This window comes from Pteropus vampyrus, unplaced genomic scaffold (genome assembly GCF_000151845.1).
Source record: "Pteropus vampyrus isolate Shadow unplaced genomic scaffold, Pvam_2.0 Scaffold349, whole genome shotgun sequence".
Lineage (NCBI taxonomy): Eukaryota > Metazoa > Chordata > Mammalia > Chiroptera > Pteropodidae > Pteropus > Pteropus vampyrus.
In genome coordinates, this window is record NW_011889130.1 from 498,737 (window position 1) to 516,675 (window position 17,939).

A 17,939-nucleotide genomic window follows, 5' to 3' on the forward strand; every position below is an offset into this window, starting at 1 on the left:
CCCACGTTCTGAGACACTCTTTTCTTTCATTGTTTTTCCTGATGGAGGTTCAACTCCAACTTCTCAATTACATTATTATACAGTCAATAAACTATTTTGCAATACTTTAGCATAAAAACAGACTAGTATGTCTTGATATTACAGTTAAAATGACTATATAATTTCTTGTCCAAATCAAGACTCTTAAGTAATAAAGTAGGTGATGCCAATAATTATGACAGAACAGCAGGCAAAACCAGGACTTTGGCCACATGGAAGTCTGTATTCTGGTTTGGCCTGGCAGTCTCAGAGTGTGGTTTTCTTACCATGAGAAGGGTCCACTGACAGAATAGCAGCATTTTTATATGTCCCACTAGAACTCTGTGATTTAGATATCTCTCTCTCTTTTTTTTTTCTTCTCCTTTTCCCAGTCTGAACTTCTTTTTTTTTTCATAAATTGTTTTTCCAAGAGCAGTTTCACTATAGCGTATTGTACTCAGAGTTTTGGTGCCTGCTATTAAGGATAGTGGAAAATTAAACTCTTAATAAATTCTCTTTTATGGAATCTTGTACTATTCAATAGCATACTTGACCTGAAGAATTGGAGAATATTAAATTATATTCAGAATCCCCCAAGTGTTCTTGCATAAAACATTAGCAAGCCAGTGAACCTGTGATCACTTTGTAATAAAGTCTAACCTGATGACCCATTTTGGTACAGTAACACAAAGCGACTGCTTCCCTGTCATCCTCAGAGGTACTTAAAGCGCTGAGTCTTTCAGTAGTAATGAGTATGTTTCATTAACTTAGCAGTAAGCATGTACTGTCCCAAATCAGATCAAAGCCCCATTTGGCCATCAGAACTTTGGGGTCATCTTCTTAATGAATGAATGAGTATCTCCTTGCCTGAGCTTGTCCAGGGCCATGGTACCCTTTGCTTCTTGACCTCTCTCAGGTCAAGCACTCAGTGGTTTTACCTTTCCTTATTTAAAGTTCCTGTTTCAGAAAGTTTTCCTTGTGACTACTGGATTTGGTTTAGTTTTGTTCCTAGCAGAAATAATAAGATATTGCATTGTATTTTGGATGAGTTTGAGGCTTGTGATCTGGAGAAAAGCAAGATAAGCAGAAAAGGAATAATAGCAATTCCACAAAACTATTTATTGACTTAATGTTCCTCATTCTTTATCCTACTGTTCTTTGCTACTAAGTGCTATAAGTAGAGGTTGTAAAGATATAGCAAGTTTCTCCCAATTTATCCATACATTCAGAAATTATCTTCCAAATTGAAATGTGTGCATTTTCACATAAAGCAAGAAAATGGTGAAGGAGAGCTGTTGCCTTAAATAGTTCTTTATAATGTAACATTAAATTTGAAACGTCAGACTCATAGAGTCAATTTATAAGGTTTCATTGGTCCCAACAACGGTTTTAAACTGATGCAGACCTTGACCTGTTTTGGATTTTATTTTTCAGAAATACAAAGCATTAAAGACTTGAGCACCAAAAAAAAAAAAAAGGATAAAGAAGAACTATGTGTGTTTTATGAAAATTATTAGGTAGAAAGCTAGGATCCATTATGCAGGAATACAAAGAGGCTGGATCTTCTGTTCCTACTCTTTGAAAGTGCACCGCTGAATGGACAATAAAAGTTCAAAGAGAGATTAATGAAAAACACATAAGTACAATGGCCAAAACTTTATAAGATTATTCAGTTTGATTTTATAAATCAGAAACTTATCAAAAAACCTCAAGCCCCAAGCTATACATATTAACATAAGAATTCCTTAATATTTAAATGATTGGAAAATACAAAGCAAAACGATGAGTAATTAAGACATTGTGTCTAACAAGTTAAAAAACAGTTCTGGAAAGGATATAAATGAAACAATTTTATAAGGCAAACAATAAATAAAATTGTTAAATTTCATATGATGCATAAAATTTAGTTCATGATTTTGGGGAATTAAAGCAATATTAATTACTTAAAATACTGTGCTTACTTCATGTTTGCATATGAAAATAAAGTATTCAATAAAATAAATGCTTTGTGATTTCATTCTGTGTTCCTGCTGGTTGAGTTCCCCAGGAAGCTGCCTCTGCATGGGGATTTGCATGTGGACAGTTTAGTGGGGTTGATTTTCGGCAGAAACTCCTGGAAGGTTGAGAGCAGATGGGATGAACACAGGGACAAGAAGAGCTGCCATGCAGTTGCAGCAGAAGCCTCAGAAGAGCCTACAGGAGGCTCTGAATCAGGGCTACCCTTCAGGGAGATCCCAGTTGAGAAAATGGGTGTGGGTCACTGTATTGAATCACTTCATTACATCTTTAAACACTGGCATCTGTGGGGAGGAGGAGTCAGCTCCCTTCAGCCAGGGCAGTTTCTGGGAAGGTCCCCTGCTTCAGTCTTGAAAAGAGGTGCAGGTGTATGGATCCAAACAAGAGTCCACTCTTTCTCTCAATCATTGCCATTAATAAAGCATTTCCGATGACAGCATTTTCTTTTCTTAATTTAGCAATTCTCCCCATTTACATTGCTCATCTTGCAGTATTCAGATCTAGAGTGAATCTTTTAGAGGCTAATTTAGGAGTGGAGGGAGAGTACTCAAGACTTTGCTGACCTCACATGTGGGAAGGAGGTGTCTCTGGACCTGATCTTGCTTTGATTTTGATTTCAAAGCCATGCCCTTGCTCATAATTGTTATAAGAACATTATCTTCTTAGGAAGCCCATGGGGAGAAAATAAAACCACTATATAGGAATTATGGCTTGTAACTTAAAGCAAACCAGTTAATGACCGAAGCAGAATTTGTAAAAGATAACTTTCATTATTGAAAATACGCAAAGCCCATTCCTTTTTTAATGGAATTTTCCATGATGCTATCTCCATTATTTGCAGTCATATCATTGTGAGATACTTGCTAATTTTTTTGTGTATTAATGTTGTAAGATATTTGAGCTAAGTGCCTAATTCAAAAAATATTAGAAAAGTATTAATTACTCTTAGATTTCTTAGATTATTTATTACCAAAAGTGTTTTTAAATATGCACGTGCAAACACACATGCAGAGTAAATTTGTAACGTGTATTTCAGATGAATGACGGTTATTTGGGTCGATTTTCAATTAAAAATTTTTAAACACTTTAAATATAGTAAGTTCCATTATGCCTATAATTTTTTATGACTCTACTATTACATGCCTTCTAGTTCATCTAGTTTAGCATCATGCTAAAAGAAGTGATTTCTTATGTGTGCTTTCGAAAAAGAAATTAAGCTTTGCTTAAATTTAATATGCAGCAACTCTGTTAGTAGTATTTTACATCTTATGTTTCTCTTATTTTTCCCAACTGTAGTTGCTGTTTTTATACTTTATTAATATCAACAACTTTTATTCTTGTCAGTTCTCTGCCACCCCATCCATGAATAGTAGTGACCCTAACAAAAGGTGTAGGAATTCTCACCTCAAGTGTCTGTCCAAAAACAAGGGGAGGCAACCATCTTGCAGAAGCACTGTGCAATATTTTTGTCATAATTGTTGATTTTCTCCTGTGTTTGTCTCCGTGTTTGTTCAGGCTGTCCCAGCAACAGCTCTGGCTCTGGATGTGGAAGTCCCGTGGGGGGTTTTCAGGGCTGCTTGAGGCTCATCTCCATTGGAGACAAGGTGGTGGATCCCATCTCAGTACAGCAGGGGACACTGGGGAGTTTTCATGACCTCCAGATAGACTCCTGTGGCCTCACAGACAGGTAAGGTGATCTCATATCATTTTAACATGGCTGTTTTTAATTTTTTGATAGTAGATTAAAAACAAACAGCTGGAAAAGTGCACTTTCTTCTCGCTCCTTCTCTGTTCCTGATATCTATTCCACAGGGAAAAATTAAATTTACACTGAAAACCAAAAACCAATATTTTTAATTTTAAACAATTGCTCCTTTCAAATGATATTTTCTTAGGAGACAAATTTTTATGAGTATGCCTCCAAGCTATTAATTCTTATGGAATATTGTTATTGCTACTATCATTATTGATGAGTATAAATACTGATGAGTATTTTAAAGTGCTTTTTAAAATTCTACTATTGCACAAAACAGATTATTCTAAAGAGAAATAGAACACTGAGAACCAGTAAATCAAAATCATGTATGGTCAGCTGGATTCACCTCACATTACCTTTTCTACAGTGAAAATTAAAAATAACTCTTTCTTTGAGAAAGGTAGAAGCTTCAGGGATTTCTAGTGATGCTATATAACACAATAAAGAATGGAGAGCACCCAGTCACCACAGTACTGAGCATAGTGCTAGTTCATTGAAGAAAATAAGGAAAGCAAAGATGTAAAACAATAACATTTTAACTTGCAAAGTATTGTAACTTTACTCAGGTTATCTCATTGGTCATGCTAATTTTTAAGTTATTTTGGTTAAAAGTGATGGCTTAGCCATAACACATTAGCGTATTTTTCTGTGAGTGTTATGTCTGACTTCCCTGCAGTAGGAATGCATTACTTTTATGTTGACTAAATGAACACACTCCATACACTCTCACACATCCATATATGGTGAACTCTTCAAAGTTTATACTTTGCAGAGTACTTTGTGGAGTAAATCTATTCCAAATATAACACTAATTGAAATTCCATGTCATATCCAATAAATTACAAGTCACAAATGCAATGTAGCAATGCATTAGAAAACCATAAATTCCCAGTACATGAAATATTGACTCATAAGAACTTGATTTCTTTAACACAGATGTTCATCTTTATATATTCACATTCTATTCATTTGTAGGGGAAAAAAAAAAGATTAGAAGAATTTTGTCAAAAACTCTTAATTCTAAATTCAGATTATGAATTTTTTTTTTTTTTTGCCACATCATTTGTAAATTATAACTGCAGCCAGCTCTGGAATCCTGAATCTTGGTATCGGGAGAAGGTTTAGAGATAGGGTACAGCTCCCCATCCATGGCCTTCATTAGGTTGGAAGGGTTAGGGATCACAGATCACTGACCAGTTTGTCAGTTTAGGTGGCCAGGTTGTCAGTTCAGTCATGAAGCTCATAGAAAGTTATTTTAGTGCCCAGAGAATTTTCTCACAAAAATTTTTCTTACATAAAGAATCCATGTCGCCCCTTTGTGCATAAAGTCTTTTAGCCAAAAAAAAAAAAAAAAGAATGTATGTATAATTTACTTATGTGTGTGGATGTATACATGTATGTACATATCTCATCAAAATAGAAAAGTTTTCCTTATGACATCTAAAAGAGATTTTCAAAAATATGCATCATTCTATGGAGACAGCTAAGATATTATATTATCTTCTTTAAAACTGAGGTTCATGGTAACTCTGTAAATGGGTATGAAAATAGTTATCATTATATCAGTATGACCTATGTAGTCAATAATTATAATTTTTTTATGATTTATCCCCAAAAACATGTCCATAGGCTCCACTTCTCTTAGTACTAAAAATGTTCATTTTTTCTTAGCCCTTTAGGTCACACCTCCCAACCACATGTTCAATGCACCATGAAATAGATTTGCTTAAAAAACTTGACAAAGCAAACATCCACGCCTGGGCTCTCTTTGGATGATCTGCATTGTGCCTGGCTGTCCCCCAGTCCACTGTTCTGTCTGCCCAGAGCAAGTCCAAATGTACTCAGTTGAAGCCAAGATTTATTATTAAAATGCAGGTGGTTTTATAACTTATATCCATTGGGCACAAAAATTAGTAAATCATGATACATAGTAGCACTCTGGCCCAAAGGACACTGCAGATTATGAAAAGATGTTTGAACTCCAGTGGGAACAGAGGAAACCTTCCTGAGCCACATGAGGGCTCATCCACATGGCGCTATCTTCCAGTGGCTCCTGATAACACTTTATAGGGGAGGCAGCCTGGGCCTTGAGACCAGGCTTTGGGGACAAGGTTGCGACAAGGAGGGATCCTACCAATTGCATTTTGGACATTAGGGTCTCATGTCATATAACTCTCTTTTTTCAGGTTCCTTTTTAGCTCACATAAATGCCACCTTGTACACCCTATGGCATGGACTCTGCTGATGGGGCCACTTTTCCTACTTCAGTGGCCTTTGGTCCAGCATTAACATTCTAGATGCTGAATGTAACATTGTGTACTATACATCTTTTTTTAATAGAAAATTACATTAGAAGAAAATCGATTACTATGATCCTAAAGTTTTAATTGATTTTTCTAAAAAAACTTTATGTCCAAATATTTTTAGGTAAATTATGGTATTCTTTATTTTCATCATAGAGTAATTATGTTTAATCTATTAAAAAGAACCTAATCTATTCAAGTGTGATTTTAGAGAGTTCTAATGTGTTAAAAAGGAAAACAAGAAGTGATTTGTTCAAACAAATATTAAAAGGGATGAGCCCTGCTTGGGTGGGTCAAGCTACCCTTCAGCCCCAGGGGTTTCTGCTGAACACAATTTGAAATACCACTGCTGCCAAAACTCTATGACTTTGCTATAGACTAGAGATTGACAGAGTATAGCCCACAGGCCACTGGCCTGCTGCCTGCTTTTGTACATTACATTTTATTGGTACATGACCATACCCCTCATTGTAGTAATGTCTGTGTTGAATAGTTGCAACAGAGATTGTTTGACTCTCAAGGCCTAAAATATATATTATATATTTTATACCCTTTACAGAAAGAATTTTTCGATTTCTGCTATAGACTAGTAAATAGACTGAGGTGGAAGTTGCAAATAGGCTGTGGGACACGTAGGAGGGAGGGACGCCTGGTTTGTATCAGGACAGAAGGGACTATCAGGAAGAAGGGGCAAGAGGTGGGTAAGTCAGTTAAGTGAGAGAGGACCAGGACATCTAGTGGAAGGAACATCCTTATGCCCAGCCTGAAGTGGAGCCATGAACCTGACCCATTCAAGGATGGATGGTGTTGAAATTGAGAAGGAGCAGGGTGTGGCAAAAGATGGGACTACCTAGTTGAGCAGGGGCTACACTGTAGAGGCCTTGCAGCCAAGAAGAAATATGGATGTTGTTGTAAGTTCTCTGGGAGACCACTGAATGACTTGAAGCTATGAAGTCACCTGTGCAAGACTCTGACCACAGATGGAAGATGATTTGGGTGTGGGCAGCTGAGAGAGAGAGCATGTATGATCAGAGGCCAGGGGGACAAGTAAGAGTCACCTTGCTTATGTGAGAAGTGATGATGGCTTGAACAAGGGAATAGGAAAACATGGATAAATTATAAGATATTTGGTGAACAGAATCATAAGTCGATACATTGTATAGCTGAAGGTTGATGGAGAGGGAGGAGACAAGATAACCCTCAGGATCTGATTGAGCAGCTGGATAAAGTTTAGTATCACTCAATGGAAGAGTGATGGAGGAGAAACACAAATTTTGAAGTGGCAGAGGAAAGAGGTTCTGTTATTAAATCCTAAGACATCTTAACTAAAAAGCTTCTGTTTAGCAAAAGAAACTGTCAACAAGGTAAAGAGACAACCATTCACATGGAAAAATATATTTGCAAGCAATGCCTCCAATAAGAGTCTAATATACAAAATATACAAAGAACTCATACAGCTCAATAACAAAAAAAAGAAAAAAACAATCCAATCAAAAAATGAGCAGAGGACCTGAACAGACACTTCTTCCTACAGGACATACAACTCACCAACAAATATATGAAAAGATGCTCAACATCGCTAGCAATCCCTCTACTGGATATTTACCCTAAAGACTTGAAAACCCATATCCAAAAAGATATTTGCACACATATGTTCATAGAATCATTATTCACACTGGCCAGGACATAGAAACAACCAAAGTGCCCTATGATACAGGATTGGCTAAAGAAGCTGTGGTACATATATACAATGGAATATTACTCATCCATAAGAAAGATAAAATACTGCCATTTGTGACAACATGAATGGACCTCGAGATAATAATGCTCAGTGAAATAAGCCAGACAGAAAAAGTTGAAAATTACATGATATCACTTATATGTTCAACTTTTAAGTTTATATATAAACTTTTAGGTTTATAAACCTAAAAGCAACAAATAAGCAGGACAAACAGAGACTCATGGACCTGGACAATAGACTAGTGGCTACCAGAGAGTAGGAGGTGGGGGAAGGGGGGATGTAGACGGAGTAAAGAAGCAGTGGTACATATATACAATGAACTATTACTCAGTCATAAGAAGAGATGAAATACTGCCACTTGCAACAACATAGATGGACCTTGAAAAAATCATACTAAGCGAAATAAGCCAGACAGAAAAGGTTGAAAATTACATGATATCACTTATATGTGGGATATAAATCTAAAAGCAGCAAATGAACAAGACAAAAAAACAGAGCCTCATGAACATGGACAATGAACTAGTAGTTACCAGAGGGGAGGGGGAAAAAATAAAATGTTAAAAATTAATTAATTAATTAATTAATAGATTTTAAAAAAAATCTTAAGATATCTTGAGGATCATAGATTCTTAAAGTTGAAAGGAACCTTAAGCATGATGTCTACTGGTGCTCCCATCTCAAAGCAAGGATCTCTTTTTCCCCTTATCATGGAGAAGAGAATCCTACTTTTATTCAGTCTTTTTAGAACAGCACCCTTGCCCATTCACCAGATGATTCATTGATGTCATCTGCTGCAACCAAATTTCCACTCATTAATCTGAATTTTTCTTTGTTGCTTTGAATGCGTCTGGACACCTCTACCACTCACAGCCCTCTCAGTACCTGATGAATTGCCTGAAGTTGCTTTCTTCCAGGCTCAAGCTTTTGTTTTCTTAGCAATTTTTCAAGGTCAAGGAGTTCAGCACTATCCCAGTCCTGATTGCCCTCCTCCACATCAACTCTGGTCAACATCCTCCTTAAATCCTGAAGGGACCTGGCCCAGGCAGGGTGCTTAGGCGTCATAACTTTCCTTCGTATGGAAACTCATTCAGTCTGAGCCTACCTCGTCTGGGTATAAGTGTGCTGGGCTCACAGCTCCCCATCTATCCCAGATCTCTGGCAGTGGAGCTATATTCAAGTCAGGTGAAACATGCACAGGCATGCATGCACACTGACATTTTAGTTTTCTTACTACATAGTTTCTTGCTACAGATAGTTTTCTTACTATCTGGACCTCACTGTGCATAGTTGATCTTGCCAGGAAAACAGGAGGGGATGGGAAGGTGGATGAAAAAGGGAAAGGGATTAAGAAATAGAAATTGGTAGTTACAAAATGGTCATGAGAATATAAAGTATAGCATAAGGAATATAGTCAATAATATTGTAATAACTATGTATGGTGTCAGATGAGTACTAGATTTATTGAGATGATCACTTTGTAAGTTATGTAAATGTCTAATCACTATATTGTGCACCTGAAACTTATAATGTTGTATACCAACTGTAAAAAAAAATATATACGTGTGTGTATATGTGTGTATTTTTAACTAAAAGTAAATTAGCTTGTTTTCAGTTTTTATTAACAGCTAAGATTTTCCATGTTTTTTCAAAGAAGGACAAAATAGTTAATGGGTTTCATCTACAGAAATTGCAGTGTCTGGGAGTATAATTTGTCTACCATTAGAGAAGGAAAATAGACTGATGTTCTCTTTCATCTTTTATTTTTTCTACTTTCCTCTTAATGACGTTTATTTGACTTTTTCTGATTTTCAAATTAATCCCCTTGGGAAAGCAGATTGAAATAAAATAGAAGGTGTGAGTTCCTCTCTGTGTACTTCCCCATGTACACACTATACTGTCTACTAAGCAAAGGTCTTATCATTTGTATGAACCTCTCTTGTTCTTAATATAGTTTTAAAATCTTTTCATTTTTCTGCTGATTTGGGATTTGTCTTCTCATCCTCTTAACAGTGTCATTCATAGAGTAGTTTTTAATTGTGATGAAGTCCAAATTACCGATTTTTTTCTTTCGTAGATTTATCCGAAAAGTCATTGCCAAACTCAAGATCACTTCAATTTTCTCCTTTTATCTTCTAGGGTTTGGGTTTAATAGTTTTGTATTTTAAATGTAGATCTATGATCTAATTTGAGTTAATTTTTGTTAAAGGCATAAGGTTTGTGTCTATATGTTTTTTTGCACATGAAGGGCTAATTTTTCCTGCATTATTTATTGAAAAGACTGTCTTTACTCTAGTGAATTACCTTTTCTCCTTTGTCAAAGATCAGTTGACTATATTTGTGTGGGTCTATTTCTGGGCTCCCTATTCTGTGCTAGTGATCTATTTATTCTTTTGCCAGTAGCATACTGTTTTGATTACTATAGCTTTATAGTAAGTCTTAAAATCGGGTAGCGTCAGTCTTTTGACTTTTTCCTTCTTCAATATTTTGTTGGCAATTATGGGTATTTTGCCTTTCCATATAAAGTTTAGAATCGATTTGCCAATATCCATAGTCATTTGTGAGATTTTGACTGAGATTGGGTTGAATCTATAGATCAAGTTAAGAACTGACATCTTAACAATATTGAGTCTTCTTATCTATGAATATAAGAACACTTATTTAAATTTTCTTTGATGCCTTTCATCAGAGTTTTATTAATTTCCTCTTAAGGATCATGTACATATTTTGTTAATATTTCATATTTTGGAGTGCTAACATAGTGTGTTTTTCATTTTAAATTTTAATTGTTCATTCATGTATAATAAAGTATCTTGAAGACTTGTTATAATCACTTATTAGTTACAGGATATTTTGTTGATTCCTTGAGATTTTTACATAATCATGTCATCTATAAACAAAACTTTAATTTCTTCCTTCCCAATCTATATAACTTTTATTTCCTTTTCTTGTCTTATTGAACTAACTAAAACTGCCAATATTATGTTTGAATAAGAGTGGAAAGAGCAAATCCTGTTCTATTCCTAGTCATAAGGGAAAACATCTAGTTTCCCATTAAATATAATGTTAGTTGTAGGTTTTCGTAGAAGTTTTTTATCAAGTTGAGGAAGTTTCTCACATTCTAGTTTGCTGAGAGGTTTAAAAAAAAAATCATGAATTAGTGTTAGATTTTTGTCAGATAATTGTTCTGCTTCTATTGATATGACCATATGATTTTTTTTCCCTTTAGCCAATTGATGTTACGGATTACATTAATGTCAAATTAATTTCTTCCAATTTTGGAGCAGCCTTGTTCACCTGGAATAAATTCCATTTGGTCATGTAGTATAACTGTTTTATACTTTGTTGGATTCAATTTTGCTAATACTTTGTTGAGGATAGCATTTATTTTTGATAATCAAAAAAATTTGATAACATTTTTAAATTAAATTTTGAAATCTTAATAAACATTAAAATTTCACATTTAATTTTAATGTGAGATGTCACAATCTCATGATACACAAATGGTTATTTGGTTTACCTAAATGGTTTTATGCTTTTTTCAATTATATGTTGGGCAAAACAAAAAACATTTAAGTCTTCAGTCCTAATTCCTAGATTCAAGATGGAGGAGTAGGCTATGCCTCTCAAAGGAAGCCTCTGCAGTCGCACTGTAAAGGCAGGAGAGTGGGTGGTTGTCTGTGGAGATTGCAAGAAGTCTATATCCTGGTCATGTATGAAATTAATCTTGCCTTACTTGTGGAAAAGCAAACACATTTTTGGATATAATGAGATGTGTAGAAAATTTATCAGTCACAAATACATGACAATTGGATTTCTTAATCTATGGTTGGTAATATATTAGGGAACCTTGATGACAGACCCAACAATTTTTGTTCATGATGAAAGTTTTCTGTTCAAGTCACTGTCATTATCCCTCTTTCATTGTAACATACTATCATTAAGATATACATTTTATCATGACCAAATATGGGAAATAGCAGTTATGTCTGTCTTCTTTCAGGTGTTTGCCCAGCTACTGTGAACACGAGAGTGAATGCTCCCAGTCTTGGGACACCTTCTCCTGTGACTGCACACACACTGGTTATGCGGGTGCGACCTGCCATTCCTGTAAGCCTCACACCTCACTTTTTCTTCTTTTGTTTTGATTTTCATGTAGCTCTATTTTCTTTTTCATTATTTTGTGTATATCTGTTTGTGTCTGTAACCATGGGCTAGAATGTGACAACAACGACAACAAACTAAAACAAACAAACAAAAGAGACTAATTTCTATCTGGTTTATTTTTAATCAATTTCATTTCCTAATTATGTTAAAACAGAAAACAGAAACACTTATCAAATAGGACAGAAAAAAAAAGGAAACAAAAAAGTGGCCAAGGAAGATAAGTATAATAAAATGTAGTAAAAAAAAAAAAAAAAAAAAAAAAAAAAAAAATCTAGAACTTATGATGTTATATCTTGTTCTTTTTCTTGAGTTGGACCCAATTTTAGTTCTCAAGTCCTGTCTGCTAAAGTAAAGAGGATGAGTTTTTGATTCTCAATATTTATAAAATTAAATGAGGAGAGTCTCAGAAGGGCCGAATGGGAGCTACCATGGTAGGGTTTCTTGATGTCAATGAGAAGTCAGGTAAATGTTCAAGTCCCACGCAATCTGGATGTTCTTGATGATGATGATGATGGTGGTGATGATGGTTAACATACTGGGAACTTACCACATGCCTGCAGTATTTTAAGTCTCTTCATCTTTCAACTCCTGTAATCCTTGAAACATCCCTAGAAGATAAATGTTGTTATTATCTACATTTTACACTTGAGGAAAGAGAGAGACTAAGTCATTTTCCCGAGGTCACACAGCTAACTTCCAGCCAGAGCTCTTGACCACCTCTAAATTGCATCTTTTCGATTTTGAACACCAGTCTCTTTTCTGAAGAATTATTCTTTCAATTTTAAAGCTAACTAAACTTTATTAACCTTCTAATTCATTAGCTACTAGAAGCTTATGACAGAGCCCCTGAAATTCTCATGGCTTTCTAATTATTGGCTTTTTGTTTTATTTACATTTTAGTTTTCTTTTATTTGTGTATTTCTGACATTTCTGAATCCCTGCTCTCATAGCACCTCCCCTCTTTTTGGGTCTTTAGAGAAAGAGCATGACATGAAGATTCACCTATTCTATCACATTCAATCCTTTCTACTGGGAAAATACATTGCACTCTTAAGAACTCTTCCTGTGAATTATTTAATTTTTTCCACAGTAAGTGTGGGAGAAAGGCAGATCATGGACTACCATGTATCCAACCTTATGGGAACTGAATCCCAGGGTAGCAGTCAATGGTGTTGGGATGAGAACCCTGGGGCCCCAGCCCAGGGGGATCCACAGAGGAGCCAGAAGCCTCTTGGCAGACAAGTGGAGGTGACTCATCCCTTAAACAACTCATAAGTTCAACCAAAGCAATTCTACTTGCATCTCTATTACTATTACAGTGCCAGGTAATAATTTACCAAGGAAAATCTTCATTTGAAAGGAGTTGCACATCTAGGAAAACTGAGGCTAAGCGACTTGGCCAGAGTCATAGTTAGGATTGGGGACAGTTTCTTATAACAACCTCCATCACTCCTAACAAAGTGTCTTATACAAAGCAAATACCTACTGAATATTAATAATTAAGGAATACTTGCTAAAGTGTTATCAGTAACTGTGATCTAAACATCGTTCCAAGTAACTCTGATTTAAAACTTGACAGATATTATATAAGGGTCTTTCTCTTGTGACCCTAATAACTGGATTTTGTCTAATAATTGAATTGACTTTATTGTGATTTTCTAACTGATATACCAAATGATGGTGAGATATTGCTGAATCAATAGTAAGTGATTAGCCCTTATGTTTTGGTCTAAATGTACTTTTTTAGTCTAGGAACACAATTTATTCATGTGTACATTTACATTTAGAGCAAGTTTCTTTGCAATCTTTCCTCCTTTACCCTTGTTCTCTAGGCAATTTCAGCCCCAACCCAAACATAAATACTGTGATCAATTTGTATGTATCCCTTTGGACACTTTTCTAGGCAATTATGAGCAGGTTTATGTATTTATAGAGATGTAAATATGAGTGGCCAAAATGCAAGCAGAAAGGGAAAGCAATGCCTATTGCCTAAGTGTCCATCAGAGTAGATGATAATAGCTATGCTTTTGATTTGGGGCAATCTAACTTAATATGTTTGACACTTGGCCATATTTAATAAAAGAATGCTTTCTTTTGTAAAAAGACAAACATTCCTTTAATCTTATTCTATGAGGAAAGAAAAAAAACAAAAATGATCTTTCTACCCCTGCCCCTGGGTTTTTCTTAACTATTTGAAATAGGCAAAGTTTTTTAATTTTAATTTTCTTAAATAATCATTTTCAAAACATTTCAGGATTTTTTTTTAAAAATACAAACCTTAAAATTGAATGAAGAACAATTGCTGATTTGTAAATTTTACCTTCTTGGAAAAAATGTACTTCACATGTAAATTATTTTAAGTAAAAAAAGAGTATAATTACTGAATAATTTAAAAAATCAACATGATTATTAGATAATAACAGATCATTTATGGTGGTTAAGCCAGTGCACTTCAGATGCTTAAATAGTGTGAGGCTGAACTAGAACTAGACTGAGTAAGTCCAATTACCACAAATTTGGAAAAAATTTTATTTCTAGAGCATGCAGGATACAGATCCACAGGTCCCCACAGTGATACCTCTTAAAATCTTTCACTCTGTGCTTCAGAATCTTCACATTTCCTGATTGAAGCAGGGGAACACAACCTTGGAGAAAATGTCCCTGAGAGCAATGCAGAATAAGTGTCAGTGGGACAATGAGAATGTCACATAATTAACAATGTGGAGGGATCCATCCCATTGTAGCCCCTAACTGAGATCAATGTCCTTTGCAGCTCTCTACGAGCAGTCATGTGAAGCCCACAAGCACAGAGGGAACTCTTCAGGGCTCTACTATATCGACTCAGATGGAAGTGGCCCATTGAGACCGGCTCTTGTATATTGCAACATGACAGGTATGCTAATAAACTTTATTGTGAGAATTAAAACACGTGTAAATGCCTGTTTGCAAAACCAGGGTGAGAAAAGTAGAATTTACTTAAGTGATACTTTATTTAGATTTACATTATGAATGTACTTATAACATTGTCACCATTTGGTGACAATGTGAAATCCAGAGTCACCCCAGTGGCATGGGAGAGAAGGAGGAGATGGATACTGGATGGTGGCATTGTGTGTTGTTCTTCAGTTCTTCTCCACCAATGCAGTAAAGAGTTATAGGTGGGCAAGATTGAGAAAAAGTAAGGTTTATTTAAAGTACATTTTAGAAGGAGACAGGCTGTGCTAAGAAAGGCTGCAGCCCTGTGGAATTCAGGAGGTGAAGAGATAAGATAGTACCCCTCAAAAGGAGGAGTGGGTCTCCAGCAAGGAATGTTGTAACCATGCAGAAATGGGAAGGTCTGTTTATATTTGGGCCATGATGGGAGGTCCTAAATGATCTGTATGTGATGTCACCTTGACTGACAATTGACTGCTATATAACTTCTTGCCTAATATTCATGTGGTTACCCAGAATTCAGTCTGTCATAATTAGATTCATGAACTTCCAGGCATAGTCATGAGATTATAATGATGGTATAATGAGGCTGAAATTAAGGGCAGTACTTTCTGTGCATGTGTTTATAGCTGGTTTAGCCAACAGCTTTTATGGCCTTTGTGCTCTAGGATTTGGGGTAATTTATAACCCTAAAAGGGAGGTATTTCTGGGAGGTACTTAAGGAAGGTCTTCAAGGAAAATTTCCATGGTTACAGAGCTGGGCTTTGGCTCCTGCCGCTCATGCCTGACTAACTACCTAACAACATGATTGCTCAGAAGTATTAAACATAGTGTCTTAAAAGAGTTAAGAGATGGCGATTAAAAGTTGTGTCATTATTTTCTGGAAATGTTCTTTTTCTGTGCAAAATTAACAATAAATCTTTGCTTATTAATCTAAAACAGAAAAGGATAAACTTTTTTAGTTCATGTCAATAAATGCCAAAGACAAGAGAATATTCACTTTTTAAATTTATGAAATCATCCATTTGTATTCTTTTGAATCTTTAATTACATGAATTTATCTAGGAGGTAATGTTTCTAAAGTGTACACACTTCATGCAGTAATATGTTTATATGCAACTACGTATAAGTAATATTTTATTTTCTCTAGAAACCCAATTATATGTGATGGATAAATACATATATATCATGAGCAAGTCCTTTAATTCTTTGACACTTTTAAATTTTACAACTAAGCCTACATGTATAGAAGTGCAAAAAGACCAAAACCACCACTATAGTAAATGACAGCTGCCCTAAGAGAGTTGATACAAATTCTTATCTCTCTTCTGTCTATATGTGTGTATGTGTATGTGTGTTTGTATGTGTATATGTATCTGTACCCACAACTTCCCCTTCTTGCTTACATAACATTTCACCAACAGAAAGGGAACAATCTTTCTTTATGATACTTTCTGTATTAGTCTAGAAATCTGTAGTAATAGCAGGGACTTCAACATCCACAGAATTTGACTCTGCAAATTCTGAGACAATGTTCAGGAAAAAAATCAACCTTAGATGTTTCTAAGGTAACTATAAGTTAGTTATAATGTGATCGGTCTGTTATTATGGCTACCTGTCACCCTGATAGGGTTGCAATTTCCATAAAGAAGGTGTTATTCTTGGATAAATTTACGATAATGGTTTGAGTAGCTTAAAATCCTGATGCAGTTTTTATACCTACTACCATTTCATATGTGAAACAAAATCTAAGCATTTTGGCAGTGGGTTTATAATTTGATCCAGTATGTCTTCCAACTTGAAAACTCCCAAAGTCGCACAGAATATGTGAGAGCTCTCAGGGCTTTGCATTGGATTCAATGTGTTTGGGTCTTTTAGACAAGTACTTGTGTCATAAAAACTGACCAAAATATTGCAATGTGATCATAGAGATAAATACATTGACTTACTTTTACTAAAAGATGTGTGATCAGTAAAATACATGAGAAAACAGTCAAGGAGAACTTTCTAGATATTCTCGGTTCCCGTGGATATAACAGGCATTTAAATTACTCAATTTCTGCTTCATTTCACTTTCATTATCATGGCTCAAGTGAATGCCAAGAACAAAGAAAGCTAAATAAAGATTCTGGCATCCCAATAATACATTCCCTTTTATCAGTCATGTGCTTAATTACCAAAGAAACCTGTGACCTTTTCAAGATTTTTATTCATTTTGTCTCAGATTAATCCTATGAGTAGGATTCCATATACACTGAAAAATTCCAAGATTTATAGCAAACCAGAAATGATCTCAAGTGGCACCCAACATGAGTTAAGTTTCAGTGACAGAAGCTATTTTGTTGATAATTGATTGTTGGCAGGTTTGGTAAGGCTGAGGTCAAGTCACAATTTCCGCCAAGAGGAATAATTGAGAGCTAATTGCCTGGTTGTCTGTAGTTTATTGTCGTAATAAAAGAAAACTATTTTAGTCATCATAAGTGAAATGGGGTCCAGGCTTAGCCATGAGGCTTTAGTTGTGCATATTTATAAAGACCCTTTGGAATGGATAACTGGTTAAAAAGCAGTTTGTTTTAATACTAGTTTTATATAAGAACTGATGTGTTTTGATTCCCTGTAATTATGTTGTTTTTAGGGTGAACCTTGGCACTCCCTAGAGGGAAGACTAGTTATTGTCAAAAACTATAAACAGACACTCAGCTTTTGATTTTACTTAACTTAGGATAATACCTAATGCTATATAAGCAAGTTTTTCCTAATCTAGAGACAAATAGGAGTCTCTAAATATGTAAAGGAAAAGGTAATTAACCTCTCTGGTCAATTTATACACTTGATGGCCTTGAAAACTGTCTTCTGAGGAAGTGAATCATTTCCTTCCCCAGAGTGACCTGAAGAAATGTCCAAGTAAGGGCAAAAAATGAAGAGATGCAAAAAGAGCTTCTAACAACATTGAACACATGTGTAGCCAGCACCTACTCTGTGCCAGGCAAGGCTGTAATCACAGCAG

The 17,939-nt window shown here is 35.3% G+C and overlaps 1 protein-coding gene across 1 annotated transcript in view; it reads left to right on the forward strand.

Annotated features, from left to right (window-relative positions):
• LOC105304696 (contactin-associated protein-like 3) overlaps nt 1-17,939 on the forward strand; it is a 196,805-nt gene that overhangs the window by 119,410 nt on the left and 59,456 nt on the right. The window contains exons 9-11 of the mRNA XM_023522576.1: nt 3,550-3,721; nt 11,835-11,941; nt 14,772-14,891. Coding sequence (XP_023378344.1) covers nt 3,550-3,721; nt 11,835-11,941; nt 14,772-14,891 — 399 coding nt within the window. The remainder of the gene's footprint in view (nt 1-3,549; nt 3,722-11,834; nt 11,942-14,771; nt 14,892-17,939) is intronic.